The sequence below is a fragment of the Euprymna scolopes genome, chromosome 26 (genome assembly GCF_053919585.1).
Source record: "Euprymna scolopes isolate OS-2025 chromosome 26, ASM5391958v1, whole genome shotgun sequence".
In the NCBI taxonomy this organism is placed as follows: domain Eukaryota; kingdom Metazoa; phylum Mollusca; class Cephalopoda; order Sepiida; family Sepiolidae; genus Euprymna; species Euprymna scolopes.
The window spans coordinates 104276214-104300369 of record NC_136507.1 but is presented as its reverse complement, the minus strand read 5'-3'; the positions used below and the strand labels follow the sequence as shown (position 1 = coordinate 104300369).

General features: G+C 31.3%; 1 protein-coding gene across 1 annotated transcript in view; it reads left to right on the top strand.

Moving 5' to 3' along the window:
• LOC145248330 (protein odr-4 homolog) overlaps positions 1 to 23842 on the top strand; it is a 29267-nt gene extending 5425 nt beyond the window's left edge. The window contains exons 2-12 of the mRNA XM_080110239.1: positions 1010 to 1177; positions 3118 to 3213; positions 6916 to 7022; positions 9393 to 9429; positions 11582 to 11719; positions 13448 to 13627; positions 17372 to 17488; positions 19212 to 19296; positions 20547 to 20729; positions 21864 to 21965; positions 23670 to 23842. Coding sequence (XP_079966365.1) covers positions 1010 to 1177; positions 3118 to 3213; positions 6916 to 7022; positions 9393 to 9429; positions 11582 to 11719; positions 13448 to 13627; positions 17372 to 17488; positions 19212 to 19296; positions 20547 to 20729; positions 21864 to 21965; positions 23670 to 23737 — 1281 coding nt within the window. The 3' untranslated portion in view covers positions 23738 to 23842. The remainder of the gene's footprint in view (positions 1 to 1009; positions 1178 to 3117; positions 3214 to 6915; positions 7023 to 9392; positions 9430 to 11581; positions 11720 to 13447; positions 13628 to 17371; positions 17489 to 19211; positions 19297 to 20546; positions 20730 to 21863; positions 21966 to 23669) is intronic.
• The last annotated feature ends 314 nt before the right edge of the window (positions 23843 to 24156 follow it).

Genomic DNA, 24156 nt, shown 5'->3' with positions numbered 1-24156 from the left:
AACCTGGGGGGATGCTGTGGATCTGGCTTCAGATCAAAAACAATAATATACTTTACCTGCATCATGTATCGCAGGATGTAAGAGTTCTTGAATTTAAGTGTTCGCACTCACTGTTTGTCTAAGGAGTCATAGCAGAAATTTAAATTCAGGAAATCTTGCTTAACTGGTCTCATTGTAACATGGTTGTTATTTTTTAACTGTGTCGTTACACTTCAAACCTCTTGGACGCACACGCTGTCTGGCACCGTCGCAAAGGAACAAACTAAAAAAAAAAAAGGAAAGTAATAAAAATCTGGGTATTTTTTTACAACCTGCCCCAGCATAGTATAAACATCTCCAACCATCTCATGTTAAGAACGGCTTTTGGAATAAACACCCTCCCAACCTCCCCATGTTAAAAACGGCTTTCGAGGTGTTTATTTTGAAAGTCATTCTTAACATGGGGAGGTTGGGGTGTTTATAATGTACTGGGGCACATCATAAAAATTTACCAAAATCTGACTCTGCATTTTTTTTTTAACGTGCAAATGAAATACATTTATTTGTGGTTCTTCCAAAACAACACATTTCATTATCTTGCAAAAGTATTTTCGCATGCATATGTGCTTTTTAAAAGTCTTTCTCCTCACCACCTTGTGCTATCTTGCTTGACACGCAACTTGCTTCTCTTATCAGCCACTATTTTTCTCTCTTTTTCTTGTGATTCAAACTTGCACACACTTGCTAATTTGCATACGTGCTTTAATGGCTGCTGCTAATGTTTTTGCTAGCCAGCTATCCTTTTGCTGATGCTAATTTTCTCGTACGTGCTCTGTTACATCATGACTAGGGATAAAATTCAATGCAAATCTGAAATATTTGAATTTTCAAATGGGAGTTAACGCTTGTTAAAATACTTCAAAATTTTAAATTACTTGTAGGCAATAAAACTTGGAAAAGTCATGCGCACGAAGCATATGTGATATGATTAACGATAGAAATAAACAATCTGTTTTATTTTGTTCTTCAGATGACCAACCAGAAAGATTACGTCTTGCATATGGCGGAAACGCCCGATCCTGTAGAGGATGAAGTGTCTGATGTGGAACAGGAAGTTCCTGCTCCGAAGAAAAGTACCGTGAAACCAAGCAGATTGGAAGAGATGAACAATCAATGGTTGGCAACACATGCAAAACAGGTAAGATTGTCAAGGAAGAATATTTTTGAAATCAATCAAAGAGTAATATTGTTTTTTTCTTTTACTTGAGAGTCACCACTTATCAAGGCCCGAAGGCCATTCAAGGATAAGGGTCAATGAATGTAAGTTGTTAGTGTAGTAATCGTTAATGGTGTACATTGGGTAGAATTTGATTATTTATGGAGACGGCTCAACAAGAACTTGTTTACATTGGATTTGAAGGCTGTTATGTTGTATTCAACTGGGAAGTAGACCATTGGAAGTGTTTCACAGACGGACAGTTCTGGGAAAGAAGCTTTGTTCATGGATTCTGCGTTAAGACTTATGCACAGATAGAGAGTGTAGTCGAGTGTTTTTTTTGTGAAAGTTTGGCAAGGAGGGATTATAGATGGGAGTTCAGTCGAACACTTGCCATAAAAATAACGATAGATTGTTTGGTAAGAGTATTGCATCAAAATCAATAAAAATTGGAACATCCATCACATACCCTTGCATACAACCCAAATCGCCTGAAAATATCTACATTGGAATTAGCCCACACAAGTTCCAACGTTCGTGCCTCAAGATTACTCATTGTTACACTAGGAAAAAGTTTTTCATTTGAAAATCTTTTTTTAAAGGTAGCATGGTTCATAAACTGCATAAGTACCATTATATGATATTCAGAGAATCCGATCGTAGTTCAATGAATGAAGAAATGAGGTGTTGTTGCATGTTGTGTTTGTTCTGCTAATGACCAGGTCAATCTGTCTTACAAACTTCCTAAAAATTTGGATTTTACACGGTTTTCCCATCAATCCATAGGCTTTACTAGCTGAACTTTTACCAACACTTTATTATTATTATTATATTATATTATTAAATATTATATTATTAAATATTATATTATTAAATATTATATTATTATTATATCATATTATTAAATATTATATTATTAAATATTATTATTATATTATTAAATATTATATTATTATTATATCATATTATTAAATATTATATTATTAAATATTATTATTATATTATTAAATATTATATTATTAAAACTCAAATAAAATATTGAAGTCATTTTCATTTGTTCAGTCTTTTTTTATTCAACTGCAGTTCTACTATCCAGAAAAATTTTGATGAAAAAAATCTGGTTTTGTATTACTGTACACATAGATTCGAAAAAGTTGTCAAAAAACAAATATATAACAAATGTTATCAAAGGCAAGATAAGTTACTTTTTTACCTAACTGGATATGTTTTCAGTGTTTTTATTTAATGTAACATGTTTATTCAGCTCGAAAAACATACTGTGTTTACCGATATATTGGAAAATTCAAAATGGCGCCCGACTCTCTCTTTAACACGGTAAGTTTTGGAAAAGGTGCTATAAATATAAAACTAGACAAAATACTGTTAGAAACTCGCTCAATATATATTACTGTGACATAGGTTGACATATATTTGGTGGTTTTTAATAGTATCTTGTCTAGTTTATTATTTATAACACCTTTTCCCGAACTTACCGTGTTAAAGAGAGAGTTGGGCGCCATTTTGAATTTTCCAATATATCGGTAAACAATGTATGTTTTTAGAGCTGAATAAACATGTTACATTGAATAAAAACACGAAAAATATATCCAGTTTGGTAGAAAAGTAACTTATCTTGCCTTTGATAGCATTTATTTGTTATATATTTGTTTTTTGACAACTTTTTTGAATCTGTATGTACAGTAATACAAACCCAAAAATCCATTTTCATATTACATTTACTTTTACAGTATTCACTTGAGATGGATTGGGCCAGCTCCAAATTAGTTCACCGTGCCAAGGTTGTCCACCCATGTTGATTGGCACAACATACCTTAGTCATTCCTGGTTTCAGTTGCAAATATCAAATATTGCAATTCTCCTTGTTTCAATAATATTAAAAGAAATCTTTTTTTATATTCTAGGTGACTCGGATGTTACCTGGTGGTTTGGATGTCATTGGAATTTTTGTAATCGCTCCGTTACAAATGATAGATAGCGTTCAGAATAAAATAATCCAGGTAAAGAAATCTTTGTTTTTATTTATATAAAAAAAAAAAAAAAATTGAATTTAAATTCATTTGTTTCTCTTTTTCTTTTAAATGTTTAAGAATTTTTTTTATTTCATCATCATCATCATCATCATCATCATCATCATCATCATCATATACAGTCTTCCACCTGTTTTATATGCTGACATGTGTTGGATGGCTTTAATAAATTGACTTCCAAACTAACCTATCTCTGATGAAGTCTTTATTTAGCTCTCTTTTTCTCAAATCCGTTTTTATGTCACCTTCTCCCATGTTTTTCTTGGCTTCCCCTGTGAACTGGACCTGCTGTCTCAACTGTTCTACATCTACTAACCCAAGAAATCTCATTCATTCTTTTGATGTGACTATACCATCAAAGTCTCCTGTTCTGCACACATCTGCCTATACTGTCCAGATTGAAATATTCCTAATTCTATCTAATTAAAAAACAGGTCATCAGAATGAACTTACTTTAAAACTCACATTACACATCCATCATATTATTCCTTTATTTCTCTCCATGCAACACATGTCCTCAATCCTCACTGGCTACGTTTCACTTCCATACAGTATCATGGTATGTACACATGCCTGATAGACTCTTCCATTGGTGGACAATGGTAACCCTCTGCTTGTTAGTAATGGTAGAAGTATTCCTAATTTTTGCAATCACACTAGCACCTGCTCAATCCTGTGCTCCAATGTTATCACCAAAGTGACAAAACTTCTCAACAACTTTGCCATCCAAATATACTTTTCCCCATCTGAGTTATTATCCGTCTTCATTGTCGGTTATAGTCAGCTAATGTACTTCCTAACTTCCAGCGTAGCGTTACCAGCGACGGTGACAAGACAAATCAGTTCCTCCACTTTATCTTTCACACCTATATCTCCCCTGTGCATATATATATATATATATATATATATATATATATATAAATTTTTTTTTTCTTTTTTTTTTACCGATTGTTTTTTCTTTATTTATTTTGTCATTGAAAAGTTATTTTGGTCTTATTTTAATTAAGAATTATTGAAATTTGAGTGTGTTTTTTTTTTTAAAGAATTATTGAAAACCCTTTTTGCACATTTTTTTTTTTTTTTTAAAGAATTATTGAAAACACTTTTTAAAAGCTTTTAAAACTATTTTGGGAATATTATGTAGTGGATATTTTTTTTTTTTTTTTATATGTGTGTAATTTTGTTATTTTGATTCCAATAATTTCATTTTTTATATATTCTTAAACAAATATTTATATAAATTCAAATAAAAAACTTATTTCTAAAATTAAAAAAAAACCTTTGTAATTTTATAAACATATATTTCTCATAAAATTTCAAATAAAATAAAAACGTTTATTTTTTTAATTTTGTTATTAAAAATGCAAATAAAGATTGTGTTATTTTTATTTGTTAATTTGTATAGTATACTTTTCAATAATGTGCTTTTCTTATATTTTATTTCAATAAATCGCTTCACAATAGAAATACTGAAAAATGATAAAAGTGAAGGAACTAATTTGCCTCGTCACCGCATCCGGTAGCAGTCATGCCGGAAGTTAGCTGGCTATAACATTATTGTCTTACACTTCTTGCACATAATCTGCATCAATCAAATTGCATTTGATAGAAAACATGAATTAGTTTTAATTCGATGGTTAGCCATTTTATATCATTTAATCTCATCAAAAAGTAAACATGACTTTTAATGTTATCATATATTAATACTAATGATGGGACAATTCCAATATTTTTCCTGATTTTATTTTAAATTAAAAAAAATATTTTTTTATAAAAGAGTCACCACTTATCAAGGCCCAGAAGCCACTTGAGGATAAGGGTTAAGGAGTGTATGGTAGTCAATGGGACAATATTGTAGTAAGCGTTAGTAGTGGAAATTTGGTAAATTGGATTAATTAAGAGGAATGGCTCATCAAGAACTTGTTTACGTTTGACTTGAAAACGACCATATTGTAGTCAGCTGGAAAGCAGGAAAACGGAAGAGATTTCCACAGGCATGCAGTTCTTAGAAAGAAGCTTTGTTCATGGAATCTACATTTAGGTTTAGGCACAGATAAAGAGTAGGGGAAAATATTGATAGTGGTTTCAGCTAGACAAGTGTTTTTGTGAAAGTTTGGTGAGAGGGGATCATAGATTGGAGCTCAGATGAGCACTTGTCATGAAAATAACAATAAAGCAGAGCCAGGCTCGCAACGTCTCACAAAATCGATTTGGATACAATTACCATTTCCATACTAAATTCCCGATTCTGATACAATTACCAGTTCCAATTCTGATTTTTCATGACTCTCTAAATATTTAACAATAGAGTTGTTATTTATTCTCGATTATTGTAAAACAAAAAAAAATTAAATATGTTGATATTTTCTCCAACATAAAAATACACTTGTGAGGTTTGATCTATGGATTTTAGTTTTAGTGTTCATTTAAAATCAATAAATATTTATTATTTTATCATTAATACCAGCAGTGGAAGATTTTACTTCAAACAAAATCAAATAAAAAAGGACAATTAAAAGAATCGTTTTTGACATCAGAAAATAGGCATCAATATTTTCTTATACCAATTCCAATACTCTCAAAAGTTCCGATTCCAATTCTGATTAATCGTCTCAACACTAATTAATACAGATTATCATTTCTTTACAAAGAAATGAGTTAGGAGAAACTGTTTTAATAGTACTCTGGAGACATCCTTAATTTTATATAGTGCTTTCAGTAGAGCTCTGAAGGCCTCCTAATTTTTATTTCTTCACTCTTCACAAAATAGAAATTTCTCTTCTGAAGAAATGTAACATTATTTAACATCTTTTATTTAGTTAATGGCCTTGCTAGTCATCAATAAAATCCTTTATAATCTGTATATGGTACAAGTAAACTTTGGTATGAATTGTTTATCAAATTTCAATCATGAATGTCCAAGAGTTTTTATCATCGTTCAATGATATCCTCCAAATGTACACATCTCGACTGTAAGCATAAAAAACTACAGAAAAATCTTTGATGTATATACCCATTACAGAACAAAAATGTCATATTCTAAAAATCATATAAATTGATCAAGTAGTTTTATCTTTATAAAGATTATTTTTTTAACACTTTAAAGCGATAAATGTAAAATCGTTCTTACAAGGCTGATCTTGCAAGTTTGAATTATTGTGGATTTATCTGCCCTTTTTTTTTCAGGATGGAAACGTGAAACAGTCTCTTTTTGCTTACTCGTAAAATCTGACTTTCTTAGCTAAAAAAGAACTACTTCATCAATTTATGTGATTTTTGGAATATGACATCTTTCTGTATTTCTTTTTTTAAATTAGGTAAAATTCTAAATAAGAACCAAAAATAACTTAGATGTCACCCTACAGAATAATTTTAACATATTTTGTATAAAATGAAGATAGTTGAAGATTTTGTTTAAAAATTATTTTACAATTAAAAATTTCATGTTAACTAATGAGAACAAAGATTTTTTTTTTTTAAATTGGGAATTTCATACAATTAAAATTTTTTCATTTTCATCAAACATTTTTTATCTACAATCTCCGATTATAGAATCGAATGAAATACTCATTCATTTGGTTAATTATTTAAATTCAAATATAACTTTAATAAATTTAAAAGCTTTAAATATAATTTTTAGTGATTTTCTATTTATTGAACATTTATTTTCAGATGTTGTTTGCCATTCAGAAACTTCTTCTCAAATGCCAATTGGTTGCTGTAAATGATTCAACTATTAATGATCGTATTATCCTCCAGATGTGTCCAGTTGCTAAAAAGTAGGTTTTTCTTTATATTCTCTTGATATTTTTTCATCCATTAAAATTTTTTAAATTAAACTTTTTTTTATTACAATCTGTAAATTGCATACACACACGCGCGCGCACACACACACACACACATATATATATATATATATATATATATATATATATATATATATATATATATATATAGTATAATGATTCTCCAGGTTCCAAATATCAAGTTTTCTTAGTTAGTCATTTATTACTTTTCAAAAGGTAGCCATTACTATGTTTTGTATTTCGACTAACAAGTCTGCAAAATTATGTTATTGCTGCATATTTAGTCACGTACTGTTCAGATGTTTACCTAAAAAACTTATTAAAAAAACATTTGAACAACTTGCATGTTCTTTCAGATATTTTCACCCATTGAAATTTTTAAAATTAACATTTCTTTTTTATTACAATTTGTAAATTGCATACACACACACACACACACACACACACATATATAAAATGTAATTTTAGTAAGCCAATTCAATGCAGATTTAACAAAAAAAATGAACATTTATTTGTTTATAAATCAAAGTACCTTTGATGTAATATCATTTTCATCAGTATAGACACAATTTTTTTTCACCTTATTTATTCCTCATGACATGATGCCACTAAGAAAAACAAGACCTGTTCGGTGTTATCAACGATGATTTTCAAATGTTCAGGTTAGGAGATCTGCATAAAAGTTAAATAAGGACATTTTGAAAATCACCGTTAACAGCAAACAGGTCTTGTTTTTCTGACACACGTCCATGACAGAGGTTGTTTTCTTAGAATCTCACATTGTCAATATCTGCAACAGAGAGATGAAACTTTCAGGCCATGAATGCATAAGTTCAGTCATCATAACAATGCAATTCGCAATCTCCTCTAATCCATAGGAATGGAATAAAAAAAATAGGAGGCATTACTTTTGGAACGCCTATCATAGTTTGCTTCTACTTTTAAATTTTTATTAAAATGCAATAAAAGACCTGTTTAAAATTTTCGATCATTTTGAAAACGTTCTTTGTAATTTCTATGTGTGTGTGTGTTGTCTTTTCAGTGTATTTATCATTATTTTTAAAGTTAGATTTGTATTTCTTTAACTCCTCTTCTCATCTTGGTTGTAAGTTTCACTATGTTCAGTGATTTTAATTTTCCAGAAATTGGTTGGACAAATGAAATATGTCTTGAAAGTAAAAACTGTCATATGAGTTCATGGAATCTGTTCTCTATCAGCACTATACAGATCCCACAAGATGCTGCATAGGAGGAAATACCCCCAATGTGCTGGATCTTGTACCCACCAGTGAACAGGCGATTGTAAATGAAGTGATCACATGTTTCCCATTTTTAAGAAAGGCAACAGTCATTTGCCCTCAAATTACAGACCTGTCAGTTTGACCTCTTTAGTGTGCAAAATTCTAGAATCGATCATTTGGGACAAAATCATGGACAGGAATTATTTATTCACTAAAGATCAGCATAGATTGTTGTGTGGCAGGTCCAGAAGTACTCAGCTGTTAGAATCCCTAAAAGAGTGGACAGTACTCTTTGAAGAGCATTTGATTAACAATTAGTTATGAGTAACAATCTTTTAGAAGTTACAGGTTCAACCCTTATTACAGGTGATTATAACTAAAAACAACATGATAGTTAATACTTCTATTTTATCATGGCTGACAGAATGAGAATAATCTACCCCTATAATGATGTATAGGTTCCTGAATTTGACATAAAGATTCCCAAGTTCAAAAACATGCACATAAGATATAACATCAGACGAAATATGAATATACAACCCAGATGTAAATAGTGTTCGAATAATCCAAATGCAGGCATAATACTGATTTATTATAATGATTTTTAACATGCTTCAGGGGGGGGGGGATCGTGTACAACTGTTTGGCGAAGCTTTTCTGTTTTATTTATTTTTCATATTTTTTTCTTTATTTCCGATCAATAAGATAAAAGAAAAAAGAATTTTGAAGCCTAATATTTCTTATCGGAATTTTATACCGAAATTTTAATTAAATCATAGAATTATATAACCTTGATTTAATACTTTCTTCATTTATGAAAATGTGTGTGTATGTGTGGTTTGTAAGTTGTTACATCAACAAGTCGACGTTCTGGTCTTTATGACCTGCTATGAGCCACTATTTTATTCAGTTGGAGAGCTGTATTGTTTTAAGTAGTTTATGTGTATGTGGGGAGGGGGTTCTTATTAAGATACTGTTTAGGGGTTAGCCTGCTATGTACGTACATGTAAATAGTAGTCCAAATAATGCAAATGCTGGTGTAATTTTCCGACATTTCTCACACTTTAATGCTGCTGATATAACATGCTTTTATATATTGCAGATATATTTGTCGAATAGTCGATGTGTCAGATATTAAGGTAAGGATGAACACGTTTTTTTCTTTCTTAAAGATTGCCGTTTATTTTTTATCATGTTTATGTTAAGTAAAGAATTTCAAAGGACTTTTGATACTATGTATGCCCTCTTCTCATCACCTAAAGTCAAGACCCATGAGAACTGAAGGAAATGATTTATTAGCAGAGTAAAAGTATAAGAAGATGATGGAGGGAGGGGAGTCGCCAAAATCTTTTTGAAATCTTAAGACAGGAAGACGCTTCCCAATCTATGGCCTGTTTCTGAATTGTCAGTGGAGAGTAGTTGATCGGATGAAAGTAGTCAACTTTTTGTAATCAGGTGTGGTGGTGACAAAGACAAAAGACACAAATGGATGTCCAATTTTGAGTTAATAAATTTAGGAGTCAGAGCTAGTTTTATGGAGTTTTCAGTTTGGGATAGTTGACTGCTTGGAGGTCCCCCGAAAGAGATTGATGTCAGATCTGGCAGACTTAGCAGATGGGGAGATGAATTGATCAACTAACACTTTGACAGACAACAGTTGGGGGTCCTTCATCACTCGGGGCACAACTGATTTATACACGAAGTATGGAATTGTTTCTTTTGTGAGTTTGCGTTGTTTTATTTTATTTTTATACTTGTAAGGTAGTGTTTGCCCCTTCAGCAATCGCTAAGACGACACGACCAGAACAAGAACTAGGTGAAGACTGATAGAAAAGCACAGAAACCTCACATTTAAAAATTCAGGTGATTATTCATCGCCCTCTCAATACAGACCACTCAGTCTCACATGCGTTATGAGTAAGTTGCTGGAATCTGTTAAATAGAGAAGTTGTCAACCACCTCAGCAAAAAATAACCTCCCGAGTGACATGCAATATGGTTTCTGTTCTGCTAGGCTTTTGATAGGGTATGGCATAAAGGTCTACTCCACAAAATCTCCAGCTACGGTATAGCTGGAAATGTCTTCTCAATTATTAACTCATTTCTCTCTGATAGGTTCATAAGAATAGTGGTTGATGGGCAGAAATTGGAAGCTCATAGTATTAATGCTGGAGTTCCTCAAGGGTCCATCCTGGGCCCAACTCTCTTCCTGATCTTCATCAATGATCTCCCAAATCACATCCTAAGATCATCCATAGACATTTATGCTGACAGCACTAGCATCTAAATACGAGACATACAAGAATTTTTGAATACGAGGTTTTCCAATGTGTTGGGTTAGGGTTGGGAAGCAATTCTCCTTAAGACAACACTTAAACAACTTTATAAGTTCTGGTTGTATCTAAGTACAACTTCATCGCTGGAGTTTTTATCTTTCACCAAAATTGGGAGTTCAGATCATTCCATGATGCCTGCAGTATGTTGTTGGTTCTGTGCAATTCTAGGAAATCCAACATCCCAGGCTTTGCTTTCTTTTTTTTTTTTTTTTTTAACTTATGTTCACCCCTAGCAAGGCATATCGCCACTTGGACATAAGGGGCTACTATTTTGGACCATGCCTAGGAAAGATTAACAAGATGCTGGTTTACATTACATTTAAACTTTTGCATATCAGTACAGTCAGAAAGCAGGTAGCACAAAGAGAATTCCAAAGTCTGTTTGAGTGAAGAAACTATTACAGTAGAAAGCGTTTTGGTATTTAGCAACCTCAACAGTGAAGGGGTGTGATTTTGCTGCTAAGTGGGTTTGTTGGGGGATATGTACGTCGAGGAGGCACAAGTGCAATGAGTTCATCTGAGCACATTTCATTAAAATATTTGTAAAACAGGCACAGGGATGCAACATTGTGGTGATGGGACAGGGGTTGGAGCTTAGTTGAGAAAGGTTAGTTTTGTTGCTAATAGCTTTAGGTGCTTCGACTGTGGAATGTCGATGGAGCTGCCCAGGCATTTTTTTTTTGCAGGCTAGAGTGTTCCTCATGGATGCTGGCTTTTCAATCCCACTTTCCTGACCCTTGTGTCACATCTTCTCACAGTGGGAGGAAGATAAATACGTTCATTTAAAAAGTTTTCTTAGATAATTCAGTTTAGTAAACATTTATTTCTTGAAACCAATGTTCCATTTTTTTTGTTTTTTAGTATTTTCATTTTTACTAAAAAAAAAAAAAAGCAAAGTTGAATGACTAAATCCATTTGTGTAATCATTTTGGAATAATTCTTTTGCTTCTTTTCAGAGTTCCCCAAAATTGGCAGATTTTAAATTTCAAAATATTCTTGATAACTGGATTAAACTTGAAGCTTCCATTGCTATTGATTTACCGATTAGCGTCACGAAAACAATGCAAAGTTCTTCTCTTAATAAAAAAATTCTGGTAATTTGAATATTTTTTTTATTCAATTTTTGTTCAATAATTTTTGTTCAATAATTTTTATTCAATAATTTTTGTTCAATAATTTTTTTGGTGCTTGTTAAGATAGTCGATAGATCGATTTTTTTTTTTTTTTAAATATGTGGTTTTAAGCATAAACAGCAATAGTTAATTGTCATGTTAAAACTAGTAATATATTAAAAATTATGAAAATTTATTGAGTAGAAAATTATTTATAGTTAAAAGTAATTTTTATGGAAAATTGGAACTGACATTTTCCCTAGATGTGAACACCTTGAAGATTGACAATACAAGGAACACACTTATCTCTCTTTTCATTATTTTAATGGTTGGCATACTGTTTTAAACCATAGTAATAGACTTTTTTTTTTTTTTTACTAAATACACAATAGCAGTTCTATTCAATGAATTTTCGTAATTTTTGAATATATTACTATTTTCAACAGAACAAGTAAGTACTGTTTTTGCGTAAAACTACATATTTAAAAATCGATCTGTCGACTCTATCTTAACAAGGACCAATTTTTTTTATTCAGTGAATGTAAAAAAATTTTTATTCAATAACTTTTGTTAAATAATTTTTTATTAAATATTTAGAATTTAGTTTATTTTTGTAGAAAGTATAACTAAATGAACTACTTTTTATTAGCCACCATTGTGTGCAGAAAGGGGGCAGAAAAGCTCAAGAACATAACTGTTCACCTTGACATTGATCCCCACCAGATGGTCTTAATCTTTTGGATAGAAAACAATAGATAAGGGTAAAAGATTTTAGACATTCAGGAAAATTTGTTGACATCAATAATGTTTACTGAAAATATGTGTCTTTTTTTTTTTTTTTTTTAACTGAAAATATGTGTCCTTTTTTTTTTTTTACTGAAAATATGTCTTTTTTTTTTTTTTTACTGAAAATATGTGTCCTTTTTTTTTTTTACTGAAAATATGTGTCCTTTTTTTTTTTTTTACTGAAAATATGTGTCCTTTTTTTTTTTTTTTTTTTTTTAGATTTTTAAAAAGTAACTTTTACAGTAAGAATGCAGAATAAGAATCTTATTATTGTTAGGAATTTTCCAGATAATTTACGTAAAATTACAAAAGGTGTTGGAACACTGAGCCAATGAAATCACAGCATCCAACATCATTTAAGAAAGCATTTATTTGCTATCATTCGTTTATTCAAACCTAAATATTTATCTTGATTTTAAAGAAAAAAAAATAAGATTAAAAAATTTTTATTTCCTATCAGTTGTTTCTTATTCAAAAAAAAAATTATTTCATGAAACTTACCTTACAATGGGGTTTATACTTTTCCTGATTTTAATTTTAATTTTTTAAAAGTTTTGTAAAAATTGTCCAATAATTATTCCTTGTATTTTCTCCATGACAAGAAAAAGAATATTGCTTAGATTATTTTCAACAGAATAATATATTTTTCATTGAAAAAAAAATTAGCTAGCATTTGAGTAAGAAGAAAAAAAATCACAAAACCTTCATTTGGCACCATCTGGTATTTTACTGAAAATATCTGGAAAATTCTGACGCAAGGATGGTCCTTATTCTGCGTAAATACCACTTTTACTAACATACTTTTAAATATGTGCACTTACACAACTTTGTTTTCGCGGACAAATGACAAAATCTAATAAGGAAGATGAAAAAAAAAGTTTTGAAATTCAATTGCACAAAAATAAATTTTTTTTTTTTTTCCAGGCTGGAATTGAATCATTTTGTACCAGTGTTTGGAATGGTATGGGCACCATCGGTGGTCAGTTAAAGAAGCCAGATGAATGTATAAATCCTTTTTCAGCATCCGATAGCAGAAAATCTAAAAGCAGAAACAGAGAAATGACCGTTCTTCATACTTACACAGTGGATCTTTTAGTTCCACATGTTAGTACAAATTTATTTTCATCAAATTGTCGATAATGTGTAGACACAGCAGACTAAAAAGATAATGGCCGCTGAGTTTGACTTTTATGTAAAAACTGAAAGAAATCATTCCTCCACATATATATAACTAGCTGGTTGCCCAGCGTTGTCCGGTCATACAATACGCTTAAGTATGATATTTTAATTTATGCAAATTGCGTATGTATTATTATAGAATCAAGCCTCTGTTGATTATTTATATATTGCAAGGAATAATTTGCCCAGTGGACTAATGCGCAAAAAAGTTTTAAAAATAAAAATAATAATGTTATTCATCAAAGTCTGTCTGTGTTTGTTTACAATATCATGTCAGCTGATATTTAGGCTTGATGATCTTAAAAATAGTTTTTCTTCTCTTATAGATAAAAAAAAAAAAAGAATTTTTACAGGTGATTATTTTATCTTACACCGGCCCAGGTTACATGGTGTAACGTAAAATATTCCCCTGTAAAAATTCTTTTTTTCTATAAGAGAAGAAAGACTTTTTAAGATCAGATTTTTTCAATTTTTGATGCGTATCAGATGAATTTCAGAACAAAACATATCTAAGAACACTGCCAGAAATATAAATTACCTTTGTGTGAAATTCACCGTTTCGAAACCTATGAGGAAGGAACTCATACACACACAAACACACACGCAAAGTGATTTTTATATAAGAGTGGATATATATATATATATATATATATATATATATATATATATATATATATATATATATATATATTTTTTTCAGTGGGGAAAAAAATCGGACTAGAGTGCTCAATGTGTAGCCAGAGCAGTATATAGGAAATTTATTGCTGTAAGTCCAGAATGAATTTACATATTGTTTCCGCTAGGGAGATATCCTCTGAAGATGAGGAGAGATCCGACCAGCTTCGTCAGAATTCATAGATGGTCAGATCTCTCCTCATCTTTAGAGGAGATCTTCCTAGCAGAAACAATATGTAAATTCATTCTAGACTCACAGCGATAAATTTCCTATATATATATATATATTTATTTATTTATATATATATATATATATATATATATATATATATATGATCTTGTGCGTGTGGAACAGTCCCTACCAAACCACTTTGTCAATTTTTGATCTATAGACTTAAAACTTTATATATAGGGTTAAATTTGATTTTTAGCCAAAGAAAAAAGAGCTGCTGAAGGGGTAAAATGTAAAAATTGGAATTTGGCAGGCATAAGTCGACTTAATTTGTATCCTCTATGCATGTGCAAATATACATTTATATGTTTAACTGCAAAGTTTTGATATGCATTTGTCCTTAGGTCAGATGGTAACAAATATTGTTGGAGGAGTAAAAATCTTGGTTTTGATTCTAGCTGATGGCATCCAAATCATATTTTCTTTTAACTTTTGGAATCGCTACTCTATAATGGGTACAATATAATAATCAATAGAAATTGGCTCTGCAATAATAAATACGAAATCTGCATGAATTAAAATGTCATATTTTTACAACCAGGCAACATCGATAAAGATAATTGTTTGTCAGAAAAGGAGGGCTTTTTTTGTTTGTATTGAACTTCAAAATTGATCTTGTGAACATTTCCATCTCCAACCATCAATGGACTGCAAATAACGGTTCAATAAGATTTTGCACCTCCAAGAATTGGCTATTAACCAATGTTTGGCAATCAATTGAATCGTTTTGAAATCATCATGACAAGTTGGAATATAATTATTTCTTAAGTCCACATGAAATCATTGTCATAAACATCAGTTGCAAGACTTTCTAAGAATTTGGCGACCATTTTCTTTCTAGGTCACTGTGTCTACACATTATCAAATCGTGTAGCATTTTTGAGATGAAGATTGATTATTTGGATTATTCAGACTACAGTTCTCATCTTGGATGTTATTCTTGCAGCATTTAGGCTGATGTAACCTCAGATCTTCTTCAGGTGCATCTTATCAAACTTGAAAATTTATACAAATTTTGAATTGAACCCTTTATTTAATCCATACAGGTATAAAGGGTTCATATTATTTGTATTCTTTAGACTACTGTCATGATCTTAAATGTTATTTTCACAATGTTTTGGTCAATGTAATCTTTGACCTTCTTTACGTATGTCCTGTTGAATTCTGGAATCTACACATGATTTCAAAAAGAACCTTTTATTAAAGCACAGAAAATATAGCATGCTCTCATTCCTTCAGCCATGTAGAAATCCCAAGTAATTCACAGTTGTATTTTGAGTGTTGCCTACATTGAAGAACTGTAGTATAGTGGATAAAGTACTTTGTAAAATTCATTTGTAAATTAAACTCTTCTGGAAGTTGAAGGTTCGATCCTCAGTGCATTCTTTTTCACTTTTTGATTTCTTTTTTATTGTCATATTGAATCAGTTGCTAGAGAGAGAGAGAGAGAGAGAGAGAGAGAGAGAGAGAGTAAGAGAAAGTAAGAGAGATGAGCAGTCAGAGTGAGAGGTAAAGAAATAAGTTAAAAAAAAAAATTTTTTTTATGTATACTTTTTGTTGCACTTCTATTTTATTATGCATGCCTCCAGGCAATACCAGGTAGCCCTGCTAGTTAATAATCTAGCATTGAGAAAATAGGCAAAATTTTTATATCGCAATAAAATTTGTGGTTCTTCTTCTTTATTAGAGCAGAATTCAAAAATCGAAATATTGAATTTCAAGTAAAACCAATAGTGTCTACTTAATTGTCATGTCACAGTAATGAAAATATCCAAAAATTACAAAAAATGATAATTAATTAGTGAAAATAGTTTTCAATGACACTTAGCAAAATTTAAGTTTTGAAAAAATAGAAACCGGAGAGTTCTAATTGTAACAAAAGGGAGGTAAATCTTTTTTTGAAAACTGAAAATCTTTGGCCAATTTAGCAAAACTTAATTTTTGCTAATTGACTACTGAAATTTTATTCATTATGAATTTTTTTATATTTTCATTACTGTGGCATGACAATGAGGTAGATATCCTTGGTTTTACTTGAAATTGAATATTTCAGTTTTTGTTATTCTAACGAAGATGAACCAAATTTGTTTATGTTCAAACAATGGACGATTTGCATCAATTAGTTTCTTCTCGGATATCGTTTATTGAAATTTGGCTGCAATTGATATACAGTATAATCATGTTAACATTGGTTTTTGTCAGACAAAGTTAAGCAACATTGAGCCTGGACAATACCAGATGGTTTACCATTTGGGAATACCAGGCGCTGTATGTAGGAGGACATCAACCTCCTTCAAATCATTAAAGTTTTGTGTTTAAAACTTTCCTCCCACTTTTCACTGCTGTTCATCTCAATTGCTTTTACTGAAAGGAGAAAAGTACCATTTTTGCGTAACATATCAAGAACATATGCAGTACAGCATATACTGACAAACTGTGTGAACTTTAAGCAAACAGAAGACACTATTAGAAAAATAACTTAAGGGAGATATTTAACAAAATCAGCCAAGAAAATAATTTTTAATTCCTGAAGGAAACAAAAGTATATAAGAAAATCAATAGGTTTCATTGATAACATTGAATTACAATTTATCATATTACAATTAATTTTTTTGAATTAAGTGACCCAAAAGAGGTTGATATGCTGTAAAACAAACCAAATTATGTGAATTGCCCTCCATTATCACCTGTTACATCCTGTTCAGCCGTGATCAGACTGAGGGATGGAAACACGCATTTCATTTTCATTTGTACTTTTCCAGGATGACCTCCCTTTGTCTGTAACGGTCAGTGAATGTTCCTCAAGTTTATGGATTCGTGGCGTCATGTCTACCTACGGTTATGTTTATCCTAAAGCCACGGTTAAAGAAGGAGTCCAAGTAAGTAACGCTTTATTTTTTTTATCATCCGTTAAAAAAAAAAAAAAAAAAAAAGATTTATTAAAAATTATATATAGTATAATTTCTGATGAACTAAAAAAATAAAAAGCTACCATTCACTACAATCACTTAACTCTGTCCCGTGGGGAGGCATTGTAAATAAGGCACTACAATCACTTGTACTCCCTCGATGTAAATACCCCCAACAAACCTGACAAGCAGCTAAATCCCACCCCTACTCAGTAGAGATCCCTAGATGTAAAAGAGCTTTCTATTCCAGTAGGTTCTTCCCCAGAACTGCTGGACTATGGAATTCCCTTCCAGGTCCCTGCTTCTCCAACTCTACTGACATGCAGAAGTTCAAGTGTAACGTGAACCGACATATTGCTACCCCTACCTACATAGTACCCCTGTAGCTTAGGCCCCTGATAGTAGCCCCCTGCATCAAAGTGGCAATGTGCCTTGTTTGGAGTGAAAATGTAATAAAAAATTTTTTTTAAATTAACTTTTTATGTAGAGTAGATTATTTATTTCTGAATTCATTTTAAATGGCAGAGATTGTCGCAAGTTGCTATTTGCTTTCTTGCATCCTCTTATCACTTGAAATAGTTTTGTTAAATGTCTAGAAAAAGATGTTTTTTTACTTGTTAACTTTTGTATGACAGGACAGATTTATTTTTATTTATATACAAATAAACACACATTGGTCTTTATTATAGTGTTGAGGTCATTCGATGCAAATAAACTCTTTTGAGTTGTAAGTCCTTTTAGTTTCAGAAAAGAATAGAAATGTCGTTCCAAACAAAATGGCAATATCAATCCAGAGAAGGTTTGAATCAAAAAAGTTTGCAGAGGAAGACAAAGATTTTCCGAATTAATCAAGCAAGGAACTGCAAGACTCAACAAAATGTTGTGTCGAAGTTCATTTGCGATGACTACTATTCCGTAATCAAGCTTCAGGGTATACTATATAAGAAACAAATTTTAAATTTACTATCTAAATATTTAATGCATTCTTTTGAAAAAGTAATAATGATATGCTTCTTGTTTTTCTGATTCATTTGAGATATTATTTTGAATATTTTGATCTAATATGGTGAATCCTTGGACGAACTACAAACCCTTGTACCCCTTTGATGTAAATACCCCTGACAAACACGACAAGCAGTAAAGTCTACTCAGTAGAGATGCCTAGATGTAAGAAAGTCTTCTACTCTAATATTCTTTCCCAGAACTGCTAGACTTTGGAAAAATTCCCTTCTGGGTTCCTGCTTCCCCAACTGTATCCACATGTAGAAGTTCAAGTGTAATGTGAACAGACACCTTGCTGCTCAACTCCCCTCATAGTATCCTTACAATTTATATCCCTGATAGTAGCCCTCTACATAAGAGTGACACTGTGCCTTGTTTGGGGTGAAAATGTAATAATAAAAAAATAAATAATAAAAAATAAAATGCCAGTATCAATCCTAAGAAGTCTTGGGTTGTAAAAGCTTGCAGACGAAGATGAACGGCCGAGTTCCTTCCGTGTGAAGATGAAAAATTCTTATCACTCCTGTTTATAAATAGAATCTTCCAATTTTTTTAACCATACCCACATTGAAGTAAAAATATTGCAGCAAACATTTCTTTTTATGGAATAGATTTGTAATTTTATCAACATAAAAGTTTCTAAAACCAACTAATACTCTAAAAAACCATTCTTCTATATTTTATTGCACAGGCGATAAAGTGTGACGTCATTCGCAGCCTCATTTCTCGTTGTGAGCTTCTCTGTGAAGATATTAATGTGATCGAAGAAGATGCCGGTTTGTATATTCAGTTTTCACCATTTGTTGTACAACAAAAATGCCATCCATGGAAACGGGAATAAAATTTACTATCCTTTCTGTAACAATGCACGTGAAAAAAAAAGTCAGTACTTATGCAGAGCAGGTACTGTGCTGAAATAAGAACTTTATTATTTAGAAAGCCATTCTTAACATGGGGAAGGAAAGGTGTTTTGTAACTATTCTGTACTTTCACCTAACAATTTAGTAAACAAGACATACCATAAAACTTGTATTTAACTTGAAAATACTATAAAAAAAAAATAGCACTGTACCTTAAGCACCCAGAATTGTAATTACTTAACAACTAAATAATCTAAATAATGCCAAGAGCTTAATGATCGAATAATCTTTAAAAAACTTTTACACATTAGATTTTCTTTTTTCTTTTTTCAATTTTCTTATCAGTTTGTCCCAGCTGGAGATAAGGCATCCTACCAGATGCCAGATATTCACTTGATATCTCATATATTCCAACCGAGAGATCATTTTTAAGATTCTAACCATCCCTTTAAGTGAAATTGTTTGAATCTCTCTTGCACTTGGTTCATCGGGTATATCTGACAGCTAGTTTTTGAAATAATTTTTATGATTCTAGCAAATAGCTCCACTGCCTTGTAGGTGCCTTGGAAACGACAAAAGCTAAGGAAGTAAACCCTGATAAAAATCTGGTTTGGCAGATGGTGAAGCACTGCAACTCATGCTTGCTCCAAATGTCTTGGCTTTTCCTGCAAATTTCAAGGCAAACCAATGGTCTCTACCTAATTACAGTAATGAATATATCCAAAAACTATGAAAAACAGGAAGGTAGAAAAAAAAATTATTAAAGAAAACATTTTTTATGAAAATTAGTGCAAATAAATATTTGGCTAAAAACATGCCAGAGAATTCCAAAGGTAAATAATGTGTAAATAATGAGTAAGTAATGCCTATTTTACTTCCCTCATTATATCATGTGTTCCCAAAGAAATATGGCGATGGGTTTTTATGATAATGATCAAAAACTTGTGTTTTTGTTTGTTTTTTTAATAATGTGGTTATATTTAAGTACTTCAGACATGCCAGTTAAGTAGATATCATTGCATTTAGTTGAAATTGACACAAAAAGTCAACAGATAGCTTTTTTTTTTAATCTGTTTTTTTCATTTTCCGAATTGTGCTATTATAGTGTAATTGTACCAAAAACATTTACTATTCTTCTTTAGATTTGAAATGTTTTTTCTTTTCAGTCACCAAAACTGTGTTTGACACTCCAGTTCGAGTGTTTGGAACATTACCAAACAGTGCCATCCAATTTGGCGACTATATGTTCCAAGATGAAGAACTGGAAGAAACCATCAGTCGATTTAAGGAATTGTTGGATATTACAATCACGGAAGAAAACTTAAAGCTTCAGTGTGAAAGAACACCTGGTAATTGGAACCTTCATTTTTTTTTTTTTTTTTTTTTCAAAGATTTTCACCAAAAGGAATCCTTAATTTTATGTGATCATAATCGCACATCTAAATATGTCGGCTATTTGTTTCAATAGTATAGTAGTATGACTCTGTAGTATACCATGTGCCTTCGATAAGTTTCCATACCCTTTTGTACAGGCATTTAAAATTGTTGTAGACTTTTGAAATTGTCATAGACTTTTGAAATTGTCCTAGACTCTTGAAAATTCAATTTAAATTTAAAGTTATTACTATACATCTTATGAGATGACTGACCAATTTTTATGATTTCACGTTAAATGAACAGCTTCAGCAGGAATTAGAATACACCCTACTAAAGCTTGATTATCACATCTGGTGAATCATTGACATAGATTGAATGTTTTATGTCAAATTGATGGCTGAAATTGGTTAAATTTGTACTCATTTTTGCAATAAATACTATTCCCTGTTAATCTCTAACTGATACCATAATACTTAATTCGCTGCACCTTATAACAAAGGTTGTACAAAATTTCAGCTGAACTCCAGTCTATCATTCCCCCAAACTTTCACAAAAAAACACTCAACTGACTGCAATCATTATATGCGATTTTTCCCACTCTCTAACTGTGCCTAAATCTAAACGCAGATTCTATAAAGAAAGCTTCTTTTCTAGAACTGCCCGCCTGTGGAACACTGTTCCACTGACCTGCTTCCTGGTTGAGTACAACATGGTAGCCTTCAAATCCAATGTAAACAAGTTCTTGTTAAACTGTCTCCATAAATAATCAAATTCTACCCCATTTATATCATTAACGATTACTATACTACCACCTTGCATTCATTAACCCTTATCCTCGAGTGGCCTTCAGACCTTGATAAGTGGTGACTCCCAAGTGAAAAAAAAAGAATAGAGATTGGCCAGTAGTTTCTGAGAAAAATTGGAACAGACAGACAAACAAATTAAGAGAAATATAATAATTAGATGTATATTAAAATTATATCAGAAAAAAAATGCAAAGTAACGTAGTGGAAATAACCAACCAAGATGAGAATAGTAGTCTAAATAATTCAAGTTATCAATCCCCATCTCAAAAATTCTAAAATAGAATATTGTTTTGCTTTCAGTGGAAGATGACATTGAGAAACCAAAAAGGGGTGCAGTTGTTGATCCGGATTTGCAGGTTACAAGTTATACTTCAAAGACCAAACTTGGAAGATATTATTTGGGTAAGCGTATCAGATAAATATATTTTCTTCAATCCAATATATTTAACGTCATTTTTTTGTTTTGTTTTATTTTATTTGATTTATTTATTTATTTTTGTTCACCTTGAATGAAGAATTTTGCCACTGAGATATAAAGTGCTGCTGTGATAGGGGCCAGATTTGTATCCTCCTGTCTTATTAGCTACTCAACTATTTGAGTTAAAAAAAAAACGTATGAGACTTTACTTTTGGAACAACTCTTGTAGGACAATCAAATTATTTTGTGTGGTTTCCATATGTAGTGAGAAATTAAGGAGGGAGTAGTTTGTGAAGTCCAAAGTGGAGTTTAAAGCTATATTTTTGTTGTTGTTGATGCTCATGTATATGTACTTTATATATCTATAAACATGAAAAAGTGTGTGTGAGGACACTTCTCAACTGATATACTCAATGAATTTTTTATCTACAGACTTGAAATTTGGTATACAGGATACTCAAACACGTAGGAAACGTAATAGATTTTCATCCATTAAAAAGGGCTGCTAACGGGTCAAAATTGAAAAATTGGTACGTGGGAGTCATCAAATTTTTATCTGTCAACTGTTTCACGAATGTGGATGCGTGAATCGTTCAAATGACAGATTCCTTATGTTAAGAATAAGTAGGTTTGAAAACAGTTTTTAAAGATCATGTCAAATTGGCCTAATGGTTATCGTACTTGACTCACAATGCTGAGTGACCTGCTAGTATTATTAAATAACCGATTAATTTAGTTGATATGAATAAACAAAGAAAAAAATGAGACATGCAAACATGAGTGTCAATGACAACAAAAGAAGCAGAATTTCAACGAACAATTTCTGTAGAACACATTGCCATGGGTCTGCTTCTCTACAGATTTCAACATAATCTTCAAGTCCAATATCAACAAATATTTGTTGCATCATCCTCTTAATTAATACAAATATATTTTTCCATTTCATTCATCGTTTCCAATCCTTCCACATTATTGTTCATCATTCAACTGACAATCTTATTAATCCATATCAAATTATTTCGCTTGTGCTGCCCACAATGATCCCCTCCATATGTTAAGCGGCATATTATGTGGCTTTGGGCTATTAACGTTAATGTGGAACACACTTTGCAGCATATATCGGATGATTAACGACGGGCGACGTGGCCATACCAGTTGATATGATCCTTATAGTCCTTTCTCACAGAAAAGATGTTCTTTACTGAGACCCAATCACTGGTTCCTCCCTGTAAAATATTCACAGCAAGAACTTGTCTAGCTACCTCCACTGCAAAGAACTCCCTCTGTGTACCTTAAACTCAACGGAATTTCCATGAACAGAGTTTCTTTCCAAGAACTTTTTATGTAACATTACTACAGGACTGTTTCCTGCAGTCTACAATTTAGTTATCTTCAAGACCAATGTTAACAAATACTTGTCCAGCTGTCCTCTTAAATAATCAAATTTTATCGATTCTATTCATCATTTTCAATCTTCTCATAATATTGTTCATGATTCGGCTGACAATCTTATTGATTCTTATCCTTGAATTGCTTTTAGCCTTTGTAAATGTTGACTCAATTAGTACATAAGATTTATTTTTAAATGTATAAAGCATGCTTTGAAAATATGTTTTTTTTTATAAATAAAAAATTTTAATACATTTAACAAAAACTAATTTTTACAAACATTTTATGGTTATTCGCAGGTGCAGTTGCTGGTGCCATTGTTGCTGCTGCGGCTAGTATAAGTTTTTACTTTTTTGATGAGTTCTAAAATAAAATCTTGAAAAAAAAAAATGTAATATCTAATGGTGCTTTTAATGATGTATCAGATGTTTTGACGAAATAAAAACGATCGATTCCACTGTTTAACATTAAATTAGATTTCGTCAAAATCTTTCATCGCCCGAGAATCAAAATGGCTGCTTGGCCTTCTGTTGTTGGTGTTGATTCATTTAACAGTTTTAAAAAATGGATTACCTTACAACTAACCCTATATCTGTGGCAAGTTTCCTGAACTTGGGTTAGTGGTAAAGTAAATCACTTCTTTTTTTTTTTTTCTTTATTAAACCTAAAATTATCCAAAGCTAATTGATTGCCTTAAAAAAAAATAATTAACACTATCTTGGATTTTTTTTTCTATAAGTCAACTTAACAATAACAAATTCAGAAATAATAAATCTTACAGTTTCC